The sequence below is a fragment of the Bufo bufo genome, chromosome 3, assembly GCF_905171765.1.
Source record: "Bufo bufo chromosome 3, aBufBuf1.1, whole genome shotgun sequence".
Classification (NCBI taxonomy): domain Eukaryota; kingdom Metazoa; phylum Chordata; class Amphibia; order Anura; family Bufonidae; genus Bufo; species Bufo bufo.
In genome coordinates this window covers 158,098,552-158,123,189 of record NC_053391.1, presented here as the reverse complement: position 1 = coordinate 158,123,189, position 24,638 = coordinate 158,098,552, and the positions used below count along the sequence as shown (strand labels likewise).

The window sequence follows — 24,638 nt, the reverse complement described above, 5'->3', positions numbered from 1 at the left end:
TAAGCAATTTGACCTTACAGTCATTTTATGGAATTTAGGCTACTTTCACACCTGCGTTCAGGTGTCCGCTCGTGAGCTCCGTTTGAAGGGGCTCACGAGCGGTCCTGAACGCATCCGTCCAGCCCTAATGCATTCTCAGTGGAGGCGGATCCACTGAGAATGCATCCGCCTGCCAGCGCTCAGCCTCCGCTCCGCTCAGTGAGCGGACACCTGAACGCTGCTTGCAGCGTTCGGGTGTCCGCCTGGCCGTGCGGAGGCGAGCGGATCCGTCCAGACTTACAATGTAAGTCAATGGGGACGGATCCGCTTGAAGATGACACCATATGGCTCAATCTTCAAGCGGATCCGTTCCCCATTGACTTTCAATGTAAAGTCTGAACGGATCCGCTCAGGCTACTTTCAGACTTAGAAATTTTTCTAAGTTATAATGCAGACGGATCCGTTCTGAACGGATGCAAACGTCTGCATTATAGGAGCGGATCCATCTGATGAAACATCAGACGGACCCGCTCTGAACGCTAGTGTGAAAGTAGCCTTAGAAACACACTGTGAAAAATGAAAGATTTCATTTCTTCCAATAAATTGTTGTTTTAGAGCTGAATATTTCATTTTCACAAGGGTTTACATGAGAAAAAGCACCCCATAATTTGTTACCCATTTTCTTCTGAATATCCATATGTGGTTGTAAACTGCTTTAGGTCCACACTACAGGACTCAGAAGGGAAGGAGTGCCATATGGGTTTTGCAGCGCAGATTTTGATGGATTGGTTTATGGGCACTATGTTGGTTTTGAACAGTCTCTGGGATACCAGTATAGCTATTTTCTGACAACCATGCTTTTTCTCCGTGTGAGGACCTATTTTTTATGGGATGAGTTGCCATCATTTGGTTCTATTTATAGGTCCATACAACTTTTAGATCACATCTTATTTCACTTTTTGCGAAACAGTATGAAAAATGCAACTACTCCATTGCTTTTTGGGTTTTGTTATTGCGGCATACACCATGAGCGAAAAAGAACATGTTATCTTTATTTGGCTGTTCAGTACGATTACAGAAATGCCAATTTTATATAGTTTTGTTATAGTATTCCACTTTTACACAAAGCATTTATATATATAATATATAGGGTTTTAGGGTACATATGACTTTTTGATCACTCGATATTATGCATTTTGAAAGGTGAGGTGACAAAAAATTACTGTTCTAGCACTGTTTTTATTTATTAATTTTTACAGATTTCACTTGATGGGGTAGATCATGTGATATTTTTATAGAGCAGGTTGTTACAGATGCAGCAATATCTATTATGTCTATTATTTTTTTATTTTTGTTACGTTTTACACAGTAAAAGCATTTTCTAAATCTTGTTTTTGTGTTGCCATTTTCTAAAAAAAACATATTTTTCTAATTTTTGGGTGGATTGTCTTAACTAGGGACTCATTTTTTGCGGGATGAGATGACGGTTTTATGGGTGAGATTTTGGGTAGATATGACTTTTGATTGCTTGGTATTACACTTTTTGTGATTCATGTCTGTTTTGGCACAGTTTTTATTTAGTTTTTTTTACGGCATTCACCTGACAGGGTGGATCATGTGATATTTTTATAGAGCTGGTCAATATGGACGCGGTGATACCTAATATGTCTATTCTTCTTTTTTTCCCCTATTTTTTACAATTTTATATGACTTAATTATGGGAAAAGCGCATAAGGAAAGTTCCCTGGACAAGCTAAGGATAAAGATAGAGTCAGACAAATAGAGAAGTTGCAGCAGAAAGAAGAAGGAAAAGTTCCTATTTGATTTAGCCAATCTAGCAGAGCCGAAAGAGTTCAGATGTAGCAGTGCTGAGAGTGTTCGCCTGCCAGAACTTAAGCCAAAGGCTGCTGGTAACCAAGATAAAGTTGAAAGATTGTTCTCTGATGCAAGTTTATTCAAGTAAAGCTGTTAACTACTGCAATACAATTTCCAACCCTATTTGCACTGCTTCGGACTACAATGCTTGGGTTACGGATATCCAGGTAGGAGCACCGTGACAAGTGCTAAAGCCACACTCTGGCAATCCTCCACCTGGGTTCCACCACCATCTTCTACATAGGGGGATCTAATCCCTCGTTGCCGAAATGCAACTGACGTCACAACAAAAACTCTAAAAACTCTCACAACACCTGTAGAAGACACCCCAAGTCACCAGTGGGACCGTTGCACAAGCCAGCAAAGGAGGCAATATGATAATCACAATACATTAGTAAGTGCCTTGTATTAACTTTGTCTTTATGATAAATGCAATTTGCTAAAGTCAGACAACCCCTTTAAGTTTCAAAACTGTCTGCCTGATTCCTTCCAACATTCTAGAATGGGGAGACACTGATACCACTAAGGGCCAAAAAGATCTATACTATATATGATTAGTATATGTCAGCAGTGTTTGATTATTGTCTTGTTTATTATTTTTGCTGCAGTACTATATGTAATTATCAAGTCAGCTGTTCACATCCATGACAACAACTTTACTTTTGATGATACCAAACTTGAAAGCTGATGCAATAAAGTGTAGACACCAATTTGAAACTTTTGATTGTTCAGATAAAGTTACCTTTGTTAATTTTCAAGTCAACTTTCAAAAGCTTCAGCCCAACACAGGCATCAAGCAAGCGCTCCATTCCATCTTCACTGGTACTCAAGCGAGAAGCAATGGTTGCTGCTGAAAGAGGTTCCTGTACTTCATGCAAGAGATCAAAAACTCCGAATTCACATGCTGTAAATATAGTCTACAAGAGAAAAGTAACAAACTTCTTAAATTTTTATGTTTAAAAAATAAATAAAAAAAATTCAGCAGTGTTTGCACAAAGAGTATAATGATTGTACCAAGAATTTATTAGGGATGCCAGATGCCAGAAGGGGTACAGGAGTTGCAGCAGTAGAATGGTAGATGTTAACATTCAGTTGCATTATTGCCATCTTAAACTGGCCCAAGAGTGTTTTCAGACTCTTCTTTTGAAGTACAGGTCAAAAATGTTTCCACGGTTTTGTGATGCAGAAATTGGCCACTTGGGGAAACAAGTAAAATAAATGTTTCTTGTGTAAACAATTAATTGCAAAACCTTGTTAGGGTACTTTCACAATAGCGTCGCTGGATTCCGGCAGGCAGTTCTGATGCCGGCACTGCCTGCTGGATCTGGCAATCTGTATGCAAACGGATACCATTTGTAGACGGATCCGGATGCGGATCCGTCTCACAAATGTATTGCAATACCGGATCCGTCTCTCCGGTTGTCATCCGGAAAAGATCCGTTTTTCCAGAACACTTAGGGCCGAATCCGGAATTAATGTATGTAAAATAAAGCCGGATCCGGCATTCCGGCAAGTGTTCCGGAATTTTGGATGGAGAAAATACTGCAGCATGCTGCAGTATTTTCTCTGTCCAAGAACCGTACAGTGACTGAACTGAAGACATCCTGATGCATACTGAACGGATTGCTCTCTATTCAGAATGCATTAGGATAAAACTGATCAGTTTTTTTCTGGTATTGAGCTCCTAGGAAAAGAAAAACGCTACTGTGAAAGTACCCTAAAATTCATACAGATTTTTAGATGAATTTCTTTTCCCACAACTTCTGAATACACCCTTTGGGCTCATGCACACGAACATATTTCGTTTCAGTGTCTGTTCCGTTTTTTTTGCGGACCGTATGCGGAGCCATTCATTTCAACGGGTCCGCAAAAAAACTGAAGTTACTCCTCGTGCATTCTGTTTCCGTATGTCCATTCCGCAAAAGAATAGAACATGTTCTATTATTGTCCACATTACAGACAAGGATAGTACTGTTCTATTAGGGGCCAGCTGTTCCATTCCGCAAAATAAAGAATGCACACGGACGTCATCCATATTTTTTGCGGATCTGTTTTTTTGCGGACCGCAAAATACATACGGTCATGTGCATGAGCGCTTAGGCTTCAAGCACACAACTGTATCTGTTTTGCAGTCTGCAAACCACTGACCCTAAAAATATGGATACTGTCCTTGTGCAGTCCACAATTTTCTCACTCCCATCAATAGAAATGGCTATTTTTGTCTACAAAACGGCCAAAAATAGGACATGTTCTAAAATTGAGGAACGACCAAACGGATGCAATATCTCATTCTCTCTTTTAACACATTCTCTTTTAACACTCATTCTCTCACACTATTATTATGTGTTTTCTCCACATTTTATGGTCTTTCACCATATTCACATATCACTCCTGTTGCACTATTTTGGCACTACATTATGAAATTTTACATTTTTTATTATTATTTTTATTTGTATTTATATGTATTGTGTTTTAGTGAACATGGTACATTTTTGCAATCAATGGCACACGTTGCCTCACTATTTTTGTAGCACAGTAGTCCCCCACCTCCTTTCTCCCTTCCACCCCCCCTTGCCTCCTTTCTCCCTTCCTCCATCTCTTACCACTTTTATACACATTTTTTATATTTTTGTAATCTTGTTTAGTATCATACTTACCATGGCACATGTCACATTGCTATTATTAATAAATTAAATTATCATTTATAAATTTATAAATTTATTAATTTATTATATATGTTTATACTTTGCATGAAATTTAGCAGTATAATAGTTTGTCCAATGGTTTAATTAATTATTTATTGATGCTATCCTGCTATTATATACCTAAGTATCCCATATTTATGATATACCCACTACATAGCTTCCGGTGATGTTCCATCACCTGAGCGAGGCACGCACAGTGACGCGGGGCCGCGCTCTGTGCCCTCCCTCTAGCGCATCTGTATGCCAACCGGACGCATCGGATGTCACTCACGTGACTTGGTGCGTCACTGCATGACGCCTGGGGGCGTGACTACGGAGCTCCGGCTGCCGCACTTGGTGCGGCCGCATGCACGCTCAGGTGAGCGAAATCTTACATCTTACATCATCAGGAACCTCATTGGCCAGCAGCAAGTTTAAAGGGTGGATTCCACAGCGATGGCGTTACCTCCAGACGAAGGCACGCCGAAACACACGTCGGGGTAAAGCCATCCCGACATACAGACTCCACTATTGTTAGGTGAGTCCATGTGGTGTGCAGTCAGGGCCGGCCTTTGGGGTGTGCGGGCTGTGTGGCCGCACAGGGCGCCATAGTAACAGGGGCGCTGGGCGGCCGACAGCTCGCAATGTAATATGCGGCAGGCGAGGCTGAACTTGTGTTCTCCCTCGGGGCGCCCCCTCCATCTCCCCCTCCCCTGTCTGACCTGCCTGCTGCCCCCGCCGCTGCCAATAAGAAGAGAGACAGGAGGAGGAGGGGAGGGGAGGGGCTGTGGCCACTGCGCCACCAATGAAGATAACTGACCTGAAATACAAAAACCGGAGGCGGGTGCCGGAATTCAAATAGCCGGCACCCGACCTCTATGACAGGGAGCTGCGATCAGCTGCAGTTGAGTTAACCCTTCAGGTGCGGTACCTGAGGGGTTAACTGCCGCTGATCGCAGCTCCCTGTCACAAAGGTCGGGTCACAAAGGTTGGTGGCACAGTGCGCCCTCCCCCCCCCCAACACCCCAGTATAAGAAACGTTGGTGGTGGCACAGTGCGTCCCCCCCCCCAACACCCCAGTATAAGAAACGTTGGTGGCACAGTGCGCCCCCCCCCCCAACACCCCAGTATAAGAAACGTTGGTGGCACAGTGGGAAGTGCCAGTGAGGGTTAAAAAAAAACCTCACCTCCTCCAGTTGATCGTGTAGCTGCCGGTCTCCTGTTTTCTTCAGGACCTGTGGTGACGTCACTGAGCTCATCACATGACCCATTACCATGGTGATGTATCATGTGATGTATCATGTGATGAGCACAGTGATGTCACCACAGGTCCTTTGACAGGTCATGAAGAAAGAACAGAAGATGATCAATTGGAGGAGGTGAGTTAATAATTTTTTTTATTTTTTAACCCTCATTGGCACTGCCCACTGCGGCACTAATGTTTATTATACTGGGGTGTTGGGGGGGCGCACTGCGCCACCAATGTTTATTATACTGGGGTGTTGGGGGGGCGCACTGCGCCACCAATGTTTATTATACTGGGGTGTTGGGGGGGCGCACTGCGCCACCAATGTTTATTATATTGGGGGGGGCGCACTGCGCCAATGTTTATTATATTGGGGGGGCGCACTGCGCCAATGTTTATTATATTGGGGGGCGCACTGCGCCAATGTTTATTATATTGGGGGGGCGCACTGCGCCAATGTTTATTATATTGGGGGGGCGCACTGCGCCAATGTTTATTATATTGGGGGGGGCGCACTGCGCACAACAATGGGTTAGGGAAATTTCACAGCAGAGTGTGCATGCGCTGGGAGCCTCGCCGGCGGTTAGGGTAGGGAAAAATTATGGGCCAGTGCACAGGTGCGGTGATCGGATGGATGTTCTCAGCTGGGCACCGGCCGACACTGCGCATGCGCTGGGAGCCTCACTAGCGGTTAGGGTAAGGAAAAAGCACTGGCCCGTACGTAATTTTTCCCTAACCGCTGGTGAGGCTCCCGGTGCATGCGCAGTGTCGGCCGGTGTCCAGCTGAGAACATCCATCCGATCACTGCGCCTGCGCACTGGCCCATAGTTTTTCCCTACCCTAACCGCCGGCGAGGCTCCTGGCGCATGCGCACTCTGCTGTGAAACTTCCCTAACCTGTCGTTGTGAGCCTGCGCGGCGCTGCACACCTCCTCACGTCATGTCCGGTGTGACCGGAAGTGACGAGGGTAGGGAAATCTCACGAAGTAGGGAAGTATAACATTACACCGGCCTTTGGGGTGTGCGGGCTGGTAACTACTTGGTTGGATAGTCAGCCAGCCTATGCCATGATGCCAGCAACAAGCAGTGTTTTTTTTTTTTTTTTTTTTTTTGGGGGGGGGGGGGGCGCCACAAGGTTAGCTCGCACAGGGCGCCTGAACACCTAAGGCCGGCCCTGTGTGCAGTACATCGCTCAGGCTGTTAGTCTGTTTATCATGAGATTAGGCTATGTTTAACTGTGTATGGACGTCCATATTCTAGCTATAATATACTCTATAATTTACATGAGGACGTCTGTACCTGTGACGTTGTTGCTATCTGTTGGTCCATTTCTGTCCTGTTTATAACATTTGTACTCAGGGCTCACTTCAGAATTTATAAAGATGTCATACATGTAATCAATGATTTTTGATTATATATGCACTTTACTGGTGTTTAGTGGTCAGTTATATGCCGGGATGGTGTTTTTCTCTGTTCCCTATCCTCCTTTTTAACGGCAATATATGTAATATTTATTAAATAACAATAAAGTATTTTTTCATATAACCATGTTTAGTGGCTCTAATTTTTCCAGTTTTTTTGTTTCATGTCCTATTATTGCCGGCAAATCACGTTCCATGGCTCCATTCAAGTCAATGGGTGGGCAAAAGAACGGAACACATACGGAATGTACTCCGTTTGTCTTCTGTATTCGTTCCATTTTTGCGGAACCATCTATTGAAAATGTCCAGCCCAATTTTGTCTATGTAATTACTGTATACTGTATATGCCATACAGAAAAACGGAACGGAACCGGAGACACTACTGAAACAAAAAAATCGAAAAACTAAAACGGCCCGCAAAACACTGAAAAAGCCTTACGGTCATGTGAACGAGCCCTAAGGCTGAGTTGATACGGTACTTGAGTTATTTGGTCAGTTTTGGCCCCGTGACCGCCCAAATAAGTGAAGTATACTGTGATTCTAAGAGCGATGCCTGTCATCTGCATGTCATATGGACTCACAGTATTATTTCACTACCAAATCAGACTCCTTATGCTTGTTACTACAAGGCACAGTGTTCTACACCACTATAAAGGCTCTCAGCAGCCAGGAAATAGCTGTTTTTTTAAGTAATTCGCTGCAAATTCATTCGGATCGAACCGGAGAATCGAATTTTTGAAAAATTTGCTCATCTCTAGTCAGAACTCAAGTGCAAAATAATACAGGCAAGGCATAGAACTGGCTTTTCCAGTTTCCTCCCGGGCAGAAGAAGGGTTTATTGCTGAGGAAAGGCCTAAGCAACCTGTCCCTCTCTCTATATCTATCTATCTATCTATCTATCTATCTATCTATCTATCTATCTATCTATCTATCTATCTATCTATCTATCTATCTATCTATCTCAGAAGGCTGGTACCCTGGAAAAAGGCTGGAGGCTTATGGTCTGTGGCTCAGTAGTCTGGCTAGCTCAGTGGACATGGGGCTGGTGACCCAGGATCTGTGGTAGAGTATCTCTGACTTCTTCTGGTCACTCAATTAGTCTGGCAGAGTCTCTTCTTCTCTGCACAACGGCAGAACACTAGGGGCTCTGACTGGTCTCTTTATGTACAGTTTCTAGCTGAACTACAACCTTCTGGTGGGAGTAGTGGAGTGAAGAAACACAACTCAAACAAATACAGTTTTGCAATTCTGGTCTCTCATAGACTTTTATTAGACCTTCAGTCTTCAGACATAACATAGCTAAACCAGACATCCAAAACAAGTCTGGCTTTAACCCTTATGGTAGCTTTGGAAAAGTACCAGCTTCTCATTATTAGCTAAAAAGTTCCAAAAGTCTATGCAAATACAGTGTAAATGAGCAGGCTATATATCGCCAGTGATGGCCAGTTCGCTGTGTTCGCCCGCGAACACATGCGAGCTGCCATCTTAAATCACAAGTCCGGCGAGGCACAGGTAAGTCCTTATCTGTGCCTGCGCCGCGTGCCGGTCTGAAATAAATGCGGTCACCGGGAGCAGGCAGTTCCGAGAATAGCCCGATGAAGGCCCCCGGCGGCTGTTCTCGGAACTGCCTGCTCCCAGTGACCGCAATTGTCTAAGACCGGCTCGCGGCGCAGGCACAGGTAAGGACTTACCTGTGCCTCGCCGGACTTGTGATTTAAGAAGGCAGCTCGCATGTGTTCAGGAAAAATTTGATTCGCACCGAAGCCGAATTTCCTCACGCTTTGTGGTAACGTATCACATTTTTTCCTAAAATGGCTGCTGCACGTGTGAGGACATGGAGAAAGAAACTCTGGGAAGGTGGGATCACCCATAATGCCATGCATGCAGCGAATCAGCAGCTATAAATAGCGGCAGCCATCTTAGATTCTGCCATTTACCAGTGTACTTAGTGCAGAGAGAGACTTCTGCAGGCGCTAGGGACAGTGTTATAAAAAACTTCATTGTGCTAAAATAAATATTTACAAGTGCAAGGAAAGATTATTCAAGGTGTAGGGAAAGGATAGAAAGGAATCATTCTGCGACATTTATGTTGAACAGGGCTCAGTAGGGCAGGTTACAGCCTGGGTAATAGGAACAATCCGATTACACCTTGCTGCACTGACTGGGGATACAAATTGCCATTACACAGCTCTGTTATTCCAGCAAACTGTTCTTATTAGGGTGCAAGTGCTGTTTGATACAGGCATTAACAGGGTTTATTACAAGGAAATATTTATATGTCATATTTGCCCTTGTGCGGTGCAGTTATATGTTTAAAGCAATTTTTGGCTTGTATTAGTGGGCACAACAGCTCTTTTTCTTGTGTATTAGTGGCAAAAGTAAAATATATTTGCCACTCAGCGGTGAAGTTATCTGTTCTTAAGCCTGTTGTGGCATGTATTAGTGAAAAAAGAAAAAATATATTTGCCATTCAGCGGTGCAGTTATCTGTTGTAAATCCTTTTGTGGTGTGTATTAGTGGAAAGAAAAAATATATTTGCCACTCAGCTGTGCATTTATCGGTTGTAAAGCCTTTTGTGGCGTGTATTAGTGGAAAAAAAATATATATTTGCCATTCAGCGTTGCACTTATATGTTGAAAAGCCTTTTGTGCAGCGTAAAAGTGGAAAAAAACTTAGGGCCTAATTGCCGTTCAGCGGTGCAGTTATATATTCTAAAGTCCTTTTTGCCCTGCGTAAGTGGCAAAGGAAAAATATATTCGCCGTTCAGCGTTGTACTTATATGTTGGAAAGCCTTGTGTAGTGTAAAAGTGGAAAAAAATAAGGGCCTATTTGCCGTTCAGTGGTGCAGTTATATGTGGTAAAGCCCTTTTTGCCGTGTATTAAAGGCAAAAGAAAAAGTCATTCGCCGTTTAGCGATGCAGTTATATGTGGTAAAGCCCTTTTTGCTGTATGGACCGAATTACGTAGTGGTAAAATTTTTTATGTGAAACAGGCTTTTTTGGGGAAAATTAATGGGTGATTGTAACCTTTCTTCAGTATGAACTGAATTCCATTATGCTTTCATTGGTGAATTTTTTTTATTCAAACATGTTTTTTTCAGGAAAATTGATGGGTGATTGTAGACCTCCATTTGCTGTATGAAACGAATAATGTCGTTGTGGGTCCTGCAGTAAACATAATGAAGATGCTGATGACAACACACCAGCAGACTTTGTCTTTACCATCTATTCACAATTGAATCAAGCAGCATCAGTAAGTTGAAAATATTCATGTGTTTTTATCTGCTCCATCTGCATTCGATCTAAACAGCACACAATACATGACAGGGGAGTGTCGGCTTTGGAGTCCAAGTCCAGTTTCTTAATATCCAGAGTTCCATCAGAATTGCGCTGAACATTCTTGCTCCCTGTACAAAGCCATAACAAAAGTACTCCGTAGGTATACACATCAGAGGAAGCTGAAGCTAGTTGCCCCACTTTTAATTCAGGAGCAGTAAACAGAAGGGAACAAATAGAGGTGGCTGAACTCCGCTGCTCTGCATCTCTTGTGAAGTCAATGTCTCCAACTATGCCCCTCTCGCGATTTACAGCAAATACATTATTTCCCATCTAGAGATCCAAGATTTTAGTTGGAGGCATGTAATGTATGCAAGCCTTGTGCAACCCCTCTCTTCACTCTCAGGCTGTTCTGCACCTGGTTTGCCTGGGTGAACAGAAACACACAGGGTAGGAACTGCCTTGTGTCCTTCAGAAAGAAATCGAATCCTGGCTTTCTCCGCCACAACTCAAAATCAGAACCATAGTGACCGACAACGGGAAGAACATGGTGTCAGCTCTTCGCCAAGGAGGGCTGAGCCATACGCCCTGCATGGCACACATGTTCAATCTGGTTGTCAAGCGGTTCCTGAGATCTTCCAACCATCTGTAAGACATCTTAAAAATGGCCAGGAAATTTGCATGCACTTCAGCCACTCGTACACTGCAAAGCACACCCTCCTTGAGCTGCAGCAGCAGAACGGCATCCCACAACATAGGCTGATATGCAACGTTTTCACCCGTTGCAATTCCACCCTCCATATGTTGGACCGACTGTATGAACAGAGAAAGGCCATAAACGATTTCTTGATGATTGAAGCGGACAGGAGTACTCCCCTGTGTAACTTCGATGTCAGCCAGTGGCAACTCATGTGTGACACCTGCCGTTTGCTCAGGCCGTTTGAGGAGGCCACGTTATTTGTCAGTCGCAAGGACTACTGGATAAATGATGTAATTTCACTGCTTCATGTCCTGGAACAGATTAGTGATGAGCGGGAGGTGACATATTCGATTTCGCGAATATTCGAATGAATATTCGTATTATTTCCGTCGAAATCGAATATTCGTAATTATTTTATTTTTCACAAATAATATGCGATTAAATTAATCGTACGATTTTTTTTTTTCCTGTATAAGGCAACGTTCCTATGACTATGGCTAGGCTAATATGTGTATTTTACGAAATTTCTTAATATTGCTCTAACTTCGTCTTTTAGAATATTCATAATATTCTAAAAGACGGAGTTAGAGCAATATTACGAATATTCTAAAAGACGAAGTTAGAGCAATATTAAGAAATTTCGTAAAATACACATATAGAATAAATTGTAATTCAGCTAATATAGTGCTATAATTTATTCGTACGATTAAATTAATCGTACGATTTTTTTTTTTTCGTACGATTTTGTCATGCGCTCGGGCACACATATTAACCATTACGATTTTTTTGTTGTAATATTCGTGAACTCGAATATTATAACCGAGATTATTGGTTTCGATTAGAATAGGACGGATATTCTAAAATTGAATATATACAGCAATATATTCTTTATTTCGAATATTCCGGTCCATCTGAAAACGTGATTCCTTCCACCTTCAATTCAGTTGCTTGTGGGCCAATGGCTCATTGACCCACAAGCAAGAAGCAGGGAGGAATCATATATTTTCATATGAAAAAAAAAAAATATATATATACGAATATTCGATTTCGCGAATATATGGAACTATATTCTAAATATTCGCGAAATCTCGAAATTGCGATATTCGAGAAAAAAATTCGAAATTCGAATATTCGCGCTCAACACTACTGGTTACATGTATTTTCTCTCATAGACTACCATTAGAACTTCAATAATACTCAATGGGAATGACAAAGCAGTTTTTCCAGTCAAAAACAAGTCTTCATACAAAAAACATTGCTAAACCAGGCATATAAAATGTCAGTCTCTCTGGTTTTGGTGGTAAACAAGTGTAGCTTTTTCCCTCAACATACTTATCGTTAACCCTTATGGTAACTGTGGACAATTAGCTAGAAAGTCCCAAAAGTCTCTCAGTATTCATTAACCCTTTCCACACTGCCATACAATTAAAGTGCAACTGAACAAGATGTATATTATAAAATACATATAAAATGCAGTTATAGAGTATTAAACAGCATGTCAGTGCAAGTTAACCCTTTGCAAGGAGTCGATGACTTTGCATAGGGAAAATAAGGGCAAATGTCCACAAATGTCTTGATTTCAAAATACCCCTGCTCCATGGCACAACATAGAAACCAGACACAGAAAATGCACCAGAGTCTTTTACTTCTGTATTATAATGACCAGATTCAGTCAATACAACAGATTCTACTCCTCCTGTATTATGCCTCATTCACATGTTAGTGTTTTGATCAGTGATTTCCATCAGTGATTTTGAGCCAAAACCAGATGCCAGTCTAAACACAGAACAGGTGCAGATCTTTCCCTTATAACTTATGTCTGTGTAGCTCCTCTCCTGGTTTTGGCTAACTAACGTGTGAATGAGGCTTTATAGTGACGAGAAACAGACAATGCACCAGAGTCTGTTTCTACTGTATTATAGAAACCAGACACTGACAATACATCAGGGTCTGCGCCTCCTGTATTATAGCGACCAGATGCAGACAATACACCAAAGCCTGCTCCTCCTCTATTAGGGTAACTGCACACAGTGGTGATTTGTATCCACATGAAATTTGCACCAAAACCATATTTTTAAAAACATAAATCAACATTATTTATTGCAGTTTTGGTGTGCTTTTATACAGATTTTGGTACAGATGTTCTGTTTGTTAACAACCACATAAAAGTATTTGGGGGGGATGGAAGGGACCACTATGCAGAAGTTGCAGAATTGCACAAACAATTGACATGCTGCAGATTTTAAAATCTAAATTAGGGTTAGTAGAAAAACACCTAGTTCCAGCAATTATTATAACCCTTAGAATTAATAAGCTTTAATTAAATATCCATAAAGTAAGACACACGGAACAAAAATCACTGAGATAATCTCAGATAGATATACCGCAGGCCATACCGATATACCCTGAAGGGTGGGGAGAACTGTCCCTATATTCTCACCCTAGTCTAGTGTTCAGCCCAGGGACGACCCCTGATGGTGGGGACTCCCTGTCCTCGAACCTGGACTCACAAAGTCCTAAATCGACCCTAATAATGAGGTGGAGGGTAGAGGGTAGAGTAGGTGCCTGCCAGTAAAAAATAAGAAAATAAGAAAGACACTGTACATATACACTCCCCTATAAACATAGGGTAAATTAATGGACTTTGTATACAGCCCTAGTGTTGTATTGTAACAGTCAACAAGGTACACAGTGCATCAAGGTATATGAATCACCCTAAACATAGAAAGACATATAGAAAACCCAACGTGTTTCCCTCACTATGTGGGATAATCAGGGGGTAGGTAAGATCAATAGCTGATATCATAAATATCGGATACCCATACTATGAAGTGATATCCGTAATTTGGGTGAGGACCACCAATATTGCTAAATCAGTGTCCGTTATGTATTCATCTTGATTGTAAGGGGGCCATCAAATGATAACGGGAGGAGATCAATCTCAATTGGACTGTTCACCAACCATAACGTAGGGAAGTGGTTGTTCCATACGGTCACGTTTCCATAGAGGCATCTGTGGGGGAGAAATAAATATAATGGTATCGAACACACCAGGTTCCGAAATATCACCTCCACCAGTAGCCACCAAAGTCAGAAACCGAAACTCACAGTCTCCACAGATATAAGAGAATGTCCAATGAGTTGCACGATGGCACCAGCAAATATAGATATCCTAAGTCATAAGAGAGCATGCTTAATATCACCAAGGGACATAAGAATGATAAAAACTTCCTGGGGAGAATATGTCCCTACTTACAGTTAGTCGTCCATCTATCGGATAAAGCATGCCGGCTCCTCCAAAGGTCCGCTACCACATATGCCCCAGGTCCCCTTTAAATATACTCCTGCCGGTCAGCATTTCCACCCATAGATGCTGCGTCCGTGTCACAGCCCAGATTGCCGCCAGCGCTGAGGACAAGATGGCCACCGCACTCCAGCCCGCTCCCGCGGAAGCAGCTGCCACCCCTGTCAAAGCACTGGAGGAGACGACTGCATCAACCACCTTACCGCCTGTACCAGTGACTGATGCCCCGGCCCAGAAGCAAGCCGCGACTCCTGCAGAGTGGACTACAGCTTCAGAGACAGCCGCAATGACATCACCTACCACGGAGCCCCCTGCGCACCAGCACGAGGCATCGGAACCGGCCACCCGGCCGCAACATCAGGTAGAAGCAGCCCCGTTCCCTAATGCCCTGGTCCAGCCATTGGGTCCCGCCATTGCTAGCAGGCCCGAACAGGCTCCGCTACACCTGCTTGCTGGTGCGGCGGAGGCGGCCGGAGTTTCCACTCCGCTGCCCAGAAAAGACATCCCCAAGTCAGAGGTCCCGTTGGAAATAACAGTGCATGCCCAGACGGCCTGGGAATACAAGTCGGCCATAGAGGAATGGGTCAAGCAAGTTCTAGATGACCCCCGGTCCGGTGACCCAAAGCTTACCAGGCGCACTGGGACCGTACTGTGGTTCTCAGTGGAGAGAGGAGTTGGATTCCTGCAAGACAGTTACAGTGGGGCCGAGATATTTGTGGGCCGCCATTCCGTTAAGCGCCACTATTTGCCGCAGGCTCGCCACAACCTGTACGCAGGGGATCAAGTGGAGTATACCCCCATGCGCTCCATCCAAGGCCCGTTTGCTGCCGGTGTGACCCTGCTGGCCAAAACTTTGTCCCCTGCAGTTACCCCAGAGACCTGGCAGGAAGATCCAGGCTCTGCGGGGAGAGTACGCTGCTTACAAGAGACCCCAGACGGCAGGATGAGGTTTAAGGAACAGCCCCAGGCAGAACTTGAACCCCTCATCCCTGACCTGGCCGCACCACCAACACTACGGGTGGGCCAAATCACTAACTGAGTGTTGACATTCAACCCCAGGGTGCAACCTTATGTTTTTCTATGGAAGCAGCCCCAGGCACCCTCAGTTTGCCTACCAGAAGCCCTTCAGCTGGAGGTTTTACCCACCTCTGCACTGGCTAGGGATCCCGCCTTGCAGCATGTCACAGCTGCATTCACCAGGCTGACTCCACAGCCAATTCCAAATGACACCACTAGAGGGCAGTGGTGCACCACTACTGCTGCAACCCTGAGCTACCAAAAGCAAGAGCGACCCCTAATGCGCTTCAGTAGCTCAAGCAGCGAGGAGGACCTGGATGTCCTTCTCTAAATGCCTTCCTTTTCAAAAATAAAGGACTAATGGGAGCCACGTCATGGACTGTTCCTGACGGGTGAGGAGCCGTTGGCAGTGTTTTAATGTTTTCTTTTACAGGTTGCCTTATTTCACTCTCATCCTGATGGTCATGTGCAGGAGGACTCCCCCCATCTTCAATTACATTTAACCCCATCTTCACCTTCAACAACCTTTCACATGCCAGGTTGTGCCAAAGTTTGCACATTGTTTTATCCCCTTTTTCAGGTTACTTGATAGCCTCATGGAACTATGGTTCTTAATATGCTGCTTTTATGTGTTTTATATGACATTTTATACCGCCTAATGGATTACAATTAACTTTATTATTCCTGTGGATTACAATTGACTTTTGCCCGTTTCTACATCAAGTACTTCAAGTAAAAGGACTCAAGTCATATTTGAGCATATTATTGCACTAGTAAATGCATAACGTATTTGCAATGTTTTTACCAAAATGATTACTGCAACGTTAAAAGCTTGCACCCAAAGAAAAGACTCAAACGTATACCTGAGCTCTTTGTGATCTCTATGTGATATTCTTGCACTGTTTATGGACTATTGTTTACAGGTTATGCAACGTTCAAGTATAATATGCCCATTGTGTATATTCTTTTCCAGGTGCCGCAATGTGACCTCATGCACTTATTGTGAAATTGCACTTAACTTTTGCACATAGCCAGATATGTAGCAACTTACTTTTGTGTGCCTTGCTTTACAGCTCTTGTTCTCTCCCCCCTTAAACGGACTGCCTATATGGACGCTTAATACTAATGGCCTACACCCGGTGTTATATACACATAGGTACCAAGGGTAGGACCAAGTGGTAATCCCGCAGGTCTAGTAACTACACGGGTAACGCCGCTGCTTCGGGAATGGTTAAAGGAGTTTTTGACCAACTCCTTCCCGCTTATATGTTCAGGATTGCTCCCATTCTGATATGTCTTCCAGGAGTTTCATTGGATTATCATACCCTCCTCCTGTGACTGCCAGAAGTGCATGGAGACGCTAATTCCTCCCCTTCTGTGCCTTTGCCTAAGGTATGGCGCCTCAAGCCTTAGAGCCACTTTAGCTACCCATAGTCACCATAGTGATCATGCTATAAGACTTATATTTTGACTTTGGTGCAGGGAAGGGAATACAGGATAAAGCCACCCTTCCATTTGCAGGCATCTCATTACAGAATGGCGGGACTACAGAGTAAAGACACCCCCATGCTTCCTTTGGTGTTTACAAAGCTCAGAACACTTCAAAGTTAGTCAGTAGTGATTGCTTAGTGCAGACCTTGGTTCACTGGTTATACCAAGAAGGAAACTGTTACTTAGGACAACCTACTCATGCGGGCAGGAACCTCAGAGTAGGCGTTTTGTGTTAGTCTTTGTATGTCTTTATATGTATTACATGCAGCACTTTGTATTTATTTGGGTACCCCAGAGCTGGTTCCTCCCCTCCTAAGCATAAGCTGAGGGCGGCTTAACTCGAAGTAAGGGGGAATGTAACACCCCAGAGTTGTGTTACTAAACTCTTTTACCCCGCTACAATCTCTTAAAAGCATTTACATTGTCATCTCATGTGATTTTACATTATATCCTCACAACTGTGCATTATAAACCATGTTAAATGTATATTGCTGTAATTTCCATGTTCACCAGCAGGTGGCAGCAATGTGTTAGTAAGGATTTAGTTTCAGTTTAGTACACCTAGGCTGGAATAGTTCATTCCAGCTTAGCTCCCCCCCCCCCCCCTCTGTGAGCAGTGTGGGCTGTGCCCACATCCTGCTTCATGGGTAAGGAAGGAAGTTAGAGTCAGTGTGCCAGCCACTACTGTTGGGGAAAGCTGTGTGTTAGCCTTCAGGAGTCCCACTGCATAGGGAACCAAGCTAGGATCTTGTCTCGGCTGAGACATTGATCAAATCCCCAGCCTGAGCCCTGCAGCCTTAGCTGGAAGAAGCAAGCAGACAACTCCAGTTCCAGGAAGAAAGCACACCCTGTGAAGATAAGTGTGAGTAAAGTCCAGAGACCCAGGAGAAGCCATATTCCTCCTCAGCTAGTCAGTCCCCACACAGCAGAAGATAGAAAGTGCAGAAGCCAGATTCCTGCCACAGTTTAGAGCTAACAAGCAGACATCCTTTCCTGCAAGCTCCAGGTACATGAGAGAGCAGAAGATAAATTCCTGCCAACCATTGCCAATACCTGCTGGGACCTAAGACTAAAGCTGTATCTTGCTTGCATGAAAGTTATAATCAGTAAAGACAAGTTTGAACTTCACCAAAGGTCTGGATCTCAATTTCTGCTGCAAATTCCTCTATTACTCCTACTAGCACTACACTCAATTTATTGCAAGTGAGCCAGGATCCAGGAGTCCAGCCGTACCCAGGTAGGAGACACCGTTGACACAATTACCACTACCATACAAAGACATTACACCACTCTGGCATTCCTAACCTGGTGCGTGAGATATAACACCTTGGAGGGCCCTGTGATTTTACCCTGCACACGCTGCAATTGGCGTCACAAACAAAACTATAGACTATCACCTACACCTGACCCAGCCATTGCATAATTTGGCGTCAGAGTGCATACCCCAGTCCAGCTCATTGCACATGCACACGACCGTTCTGTATTTTGCGGTCCGCAAATCGCTGATCCGCAAAACGCGGATGGCATCTTCTGTGTTCATTCTGCAATTTGAGGAACGGCATGGACAGCCTTTAATATAACTGCCTATTCTTGTCCGAAAAGCGCGAGCAAGAATTGGACAGGTTATATTTTTTTTGCGGAACGGAGCTACGGATGCGGACAGGACACGGAGTGCTGTCTGCATCTTTTACGGCCCCATTGAAGTGAATGGGTCCGCATCCGAGCTGCTAAAACTGCGGCTCGGATGCGGACTAAAACAACGGCCGTGTGCATGAGGCGTTACACTGAGGTTTTTCCATATGAAACTCCACATATAATATGCAACTTGGTCAGGTAGCCTTTGTGACCAGACACAAACTATACACTAGTCTGCTCTTCCTGTATTAGGGCTTGTTCACACGACCGTGGTTTTGGTCCACATCCGAGATGCGTTTTTTGCGGCTCAGGTGCGGACCCATTCACTTCAATGGGGCCGCAAAAGATGAGGACAGCACTCTGTGTGCTGTCTGCATCGTTACTCTGTTCCGTGGCCCCACAAAAATTATGAGGCATGTTCTATTCTTGTCCGTTTTGCGGACAAGAATAGGCATTTCTATAATGGGCCTAATGTTCCGTTCCGCAAATTGCAGAAGGCACACAGGTGACATCCGTGTTTTGCGGATCCGCAATTTGCGGACTGCAAAACACGGCACGGTTGCGTGAACAAGTCCTTACAGTGACAAGATAAAGGAGTAGCAGACTCTAGTGCATTGTTGTGTCTGGTCACTATACTGCAGCAGAAGCAGACTCTGGTGTATATTCTGTGACCAGGCACAAACAATATACCAGAGCCCCCTTCTCCTGTATTACAGTGAGCAGACACAGGTTCTATAGGACCAGACACAGGTACCATAGGTTACAGTAGATCCCCTGCTTATAGTGCAAATATAATAGTATATATAGTGGATCTCCTGCCTATAGGGCATATGTAATAGTATATAGAGAAGATCTCCTGCAAATCGCGCACATGTAATAGTATATATAGTAGATCTCCCATGTATAGTGCATGTATTAAATAGGAAGAAAGGGATACAAATGAGCTCTTAACAAGTTCTGCCTCTAATGTCATCAGATGTAAGGCCCCTTTCACACAAGCGAGTTGTCTGCGTGGGTGCAATGCATGAAGTGAACGCATAGCACCCACCCTGAATCCTGACCCATTCCTTTCAATGGATCTGTGCACATGAGAGTTGTTTTTACGCATCATTTCTGTGTTGCGTGAGAATCGCAGCATGTTCTATATTCAGCATTTTTCATGCAGCCCTGGACCCATAGAAGTGAATGGGGCTTCAGTGAAAAATGCATTGCATCCAGATGCAATCCGGGTGCAATGTGTTTTTTACTGCTGGTTGCTAGGAGATGTTTGTAAATGGAACTGAACTTGCTTGCAAAATGGTGCGAATGTCTCTGAACGCATCCTGACACAATGCGTATCTTTCATGTGAAAGAGGTCTAAGGCAGCTATCCTATGAGTCAATGTTCGACCATTCAACTAGGCCTTGAGACATGATAATAAATGGATAATAAATAACCCTGCATCTCATCTGCAGATAGCTGTTTCTGACTTAGGCCTCTCACCCAGTTAAGCCAGTACTCTCTGCTCTGCACTGATGAGGGGAAATCACCCCAAAACAGCTGTCTGCAGATGCTGGTTTACCATACCTGTCATTTTGGACTAATATTCAGCCTATTAGACCTCACACCTGGCAGGGTCTAATAAACTATCAAACTTGGCAGATACAGGAACCATTGTTAGTACTCTGGCTATCATACAAAAGAATCTTCAATATCTAGATATATAAATCATATATATCCCCCAACTGATTTCAAGCCTGAAACAACACTACAACTACCATTAATTTGACTGCACTCAATGTAGAAAGACTGATATGAGCTCAACAAACTGTGGAGGATATAGTTATGTTAAAAACGCATAAAAGTGAAAAAAAAAAAAAGCATTAAGAACGCAGCTAAAACGCAATTCCATTTTTTTCATCTTCTTATTCATTTCCCCCATTTGTGCTTGCAGCTTCATTTATACTTGAATATTTTTCTATAATATTCTACATTTGATGTAAAACAAGATGAAAAGATAGGATAAGAGATATTTAAATGCATCATTACTGTTATTATTATTATACGTACCATTATTCTAATGTCACTGTTATATGTTACTCTATATTTTATATATGATGACAATCTGGATCTCTATATAAAGTATGATTAAAAGAAGATCCATTCCACCTTTTTATCCACCCTTTTATCCACTTTTGTATTTTAATTACACGTTGCTACATGGAGTCTATAAGAGCGTGAACAAGAAATACAATGATAGCCAGCCACTGATGAAGGAGCAGGGCGCTCCGAAACGCGTATGGTAATAATTGATTTGAGAACATAGAGACAGTAGCACCAATATAATATGTAACCCACTCTTCTAACAAAGACATCCAGGTGAAGCGCACTCCAATAGAAGTCCTTAAAGCGCGATGTAATAGAAGCCCGGCACAAGCATCTAACCCGTAGCACGTCATGTGAGACACCGAAAAAACAGGTGACACGCTGCGCAGCAGATCACCAGCAGCGGAATACCATACACACAAGAGCAAGCCTCGGTGAGTAAAACACGAGTGCTTCAGAGCCAGCTCATCACCTGGTAATCGCCATTACGGTAAAGTACAACTATTATTTATCTGGGACATATACTAATAACATGGCATTTGCTTGGAGACACACTAACAAATTTATTACAACTCTCCGTAACAGCAGCCAGCATTCTGATACAGCGATATAGCCGTTTCCAAAAACTATATACCTGTATTTGGGTTTCATCTTCCTACAATTAACTATCAATGAACTGAAATCAACTAATATCTAAGATTCAACAATAACTAAAAATAACTATCATATTATGACATATCATCTTTGAATGGACAGTGAAAAATCATGAACAGACTCCAATTGTAAAAGGAAAAATCATGTCTACTAAATGTTGAACCATGCCTCTTTGATCGTTAAATTACTTTTATTACTTTTTTATCAGGATGTACTCAGCTTATTGGATGAAATTCTAGGACTGTGAAGAAGTTTTACAATTGTGAAGTATCTCTCCTACGCCCTCTACTGGCAGGATTTTCTATTGCAGAATCACTGTCCTATGATGGACAATTTTTTACTCTTTTTTTACGCTTCCATTTTTATGTATTTTGATAGATATTTCTTATTTTTATTTTAAGTGTTACATATTTTAATTCATTAAAGGTACGTTATATACTAACAAAACTTGCTTCAAGTGCAGCTCCAGGTGACAGAGTGCCTGTTAAATTCTGAATCACATTACTTCTAAATATGGTAGGACCTTGGGGTGGTTTAATAACAAGAGCACCTGGGTCCTGTTGATGAGGGGGTGAGCCACTATTTTCTCTATTATCTAAAAATGCATTCATGTACTTACCTTTGAGATAAAAAATCCATGACAATATTCAAGAAGTATTTGTGGAAATTCAAGTTCTTTCGAGGAGCACATGTTGATGGGATAAGCTATATTGTAGTTCAGATTTGAGATTCAGTGATTTGCCTGTATTTATTCTGCGCTATCCCTGCCTGTGTTCCCGCTGTGTTCCAGTCCTGACTGTGTGCTCCTGCACTTCCAGTTCAGTTTGGTTCTGTATAAACAATTCCTAAGGAGACAGTTGCTGGAGGGCTAGGCAGGAGTATACAGGCCGCAACTTGAGGAGGATTCTGTTTACCAGGACACTTGATTACATAGTAAGTGATGTGCATCCAAACCCTCAGGGAACAGCAGGGTGGTGGCTGACATGACATACACAATTACACACGTCTTTACTTATTGTACATTGGCAATCAACCAGGAAAATAAGTGCTTTTAAGGGCACACTATTTTGTTGGTCAGAGTACAGTATAGTGCATAGCCCCAGAGAAAAACATTTCTGACTGTACAGGGGGTACAGTCAGAAATGTTTTTCTCTGGAGCTATGCAGTATACTGTACACTGACCAACAAAATAGTGTGCCCTTAAAAGCACTCATTTTCCGGGTTGATTGCCAATGTACAATATTTAAAGTCTACAGGGAGTGCAGAATTATTAGGCAAGTTGTATTTTTGAGGATTAATTTTATTATTGAACAACAACCATGTTCTCAATGAACCCAAAAAACTCATTAATATCAAAGCTGAATATTTTTGGAAGTAGTTTTTAGTTTGTTTTTAGATTTAGCTATTTTAGGGGGATATCTGTGTGTGCAGGTGACTATTACTGTGCATAATTATTAGGCAACTTAACAAAAAACAAATATATACCCATTTCAATTATTTATTTTTACCAGTGAAACCAATATAACATCTCAACATTCACAAATATACATTTCTGACATTCAAAAACAAAACAAAAACAAATCAGTGACCAATATAGCCACCTTTCTTTGCAAGGACACTCAAAAGCCTGCCATCCATGGATTCTGTCAGTGTTTTGATCTGTTCACCATCAACATTGCGTGCAGCAGCAACCACAGCCTCCCAGACACTGTTCAGAGAGGTGTACTGTTTTCCCTCCTTGTAAATCTCACATTTGATGATGGACCACAGGTTCTCAATGGGGTTCAGATCAGGTGAACAAGGAGGCCATGTCATTAGATTTTCTTCTTTTATACCCTTTCTTGCCAGCCACGCTGTGGAGTACTTGGACGCGTGTGATGGAGCATTGTCCTGCATGAAAATCATGTTTTTCTTGAAGGATGCAGACTTCTTCCTGTACCACTGCTTGAAGAAGGTGTCTTCCAGAAACTGGCAGTAGGACTGGGAGTTGAGCTTGACTCCATCCTCAACCCGAAAAGGCCCCACAAGCTCATCTTTGATGATACCAACCCAAACCAGTACTCCACCTCCACCTTGCTGGCGTCTGAGTCGGACTGGAGCTCTCTGCCCTTTACCAATCCAGCCACGGGCCCATCCATCTGGCCCATCAAGACTCACTCTCATTTCATCAGTCCATAAAACCTTAGAAAAATCAGTCTTGACGTTTCAGCTTGTGTGTCTTGTTCAGTGGTGGTCGTCTTTCAGCCTTTCTTACCTTGGCCATGTCTCTGAGTATTGCACACCTTGTGCTTTTGGACACTCCAGTGATGTTGCAGCTCTGAAATATGGCCAAACTGGTGGCAAGTGGCATCTTGGCAGCTGCACGCTTGACTTTTCTCAGTTCATGGGCAGTTATTTTGCGCCTTGGTTTTTCCACACGCTTCTTGCGACCCTGTTGACTATTTTGAATGAAACGCTTGATTGTTCGATGATCACGCTTCAGAAGCTTTGCAATTTTAAGAGTGCTGCATCCCTCTGCAAGATATCTCACTATTTTTGACTTTTCTGAGCCTGTCAAGTCCTTCTTTTGACCCATTTTGCCAAAGGAAAGGAAGTTGCCTAATAATTATGCACACCTAATATAGGGTGTTGATGTCATTAGACCACACCCCTTCTCATTACAGAGATGCACATCACCTAATATGCTTAATTGGTAGTAGGCTTTCGAGCCTATACAGCTTGGAGTAAGACAACATGCATAAAGAGGATGATGTGGTCAAAATACTCATTTGCCTAATAATTCTGCACGCAGTGTAGTGTTGATCGAGCATGCTCGGCCAAACACCAGTTCGGCTCGAACATCTCGATGCTCGGCACATGGCCGAACATGGCCGAACACCGCGCGTGCTCGAGCGCAATGCTCGCAGCCAATAAACATGCAGGTAAGTACTGCCCTCACTGTAATGATTGGCTTTCCGCAACGCGTCATATATATATAGCACCCGATGACGCGTGTTCGGCTCAGTCTTAGTCAGGGAGAACTGTGCTGATGAAGGGAGAGACAGTGTAGGAAGTGATATGCGAATATATTTATTAGAAAAACTTTTCACAGACCCAAAATTCCTTTTAAAGACTATTGTTGTGTGTGGCAGCAGTAATATATATTTTTAGCGCAACCTGCACTAAATAGTTAAAGCTTTACAGACCCAAAAGTCCTTTTAATGACTGTTGTGTGTGGCAGCAATATCTAAATAGCGTGCAGTAGTTAGGCCGCTGCAGACAGCGACATTAGCT

General features: G+C 43.1%; 1 protein-coding gene across 2 annotated transcripts in view; it reads right to left on the bottom strand.

Moving 5' to 3' along the window:
* Positions 1–22,182, bottom strand: part of LOC120994865 (acetylserotonin O-methyltransferase-like) — a 178,729-nt gene extending 156,547 nt beyond the window's left edge. Inside the window, exons 1-2 of one of the 2 annotated variants that reach the window (XM_040423732.1) lie at positions 21,985–22,182; positions 2,597–2,771 (exon numbers count right to left, since the gene is read on the bottom strand). In XM_040423732.1, coding sequence (XP_040279666.1) covers positions 2,597–2,771; positions 21,985–22,056 — 247 coding nt within the window. In that variant the 5' untranslated portion in view covers positions 22,057–22,182. Of the gene's footprint in view, positions 1–2,596; positions 2,793–21,984 lie in introns of both variants that reach the window. The other variant, XM_040423733.1, reaches the window with a different exon arrangement.
* Positions 22,183–24,638: the final 2,456 nt, after the last annotated feature.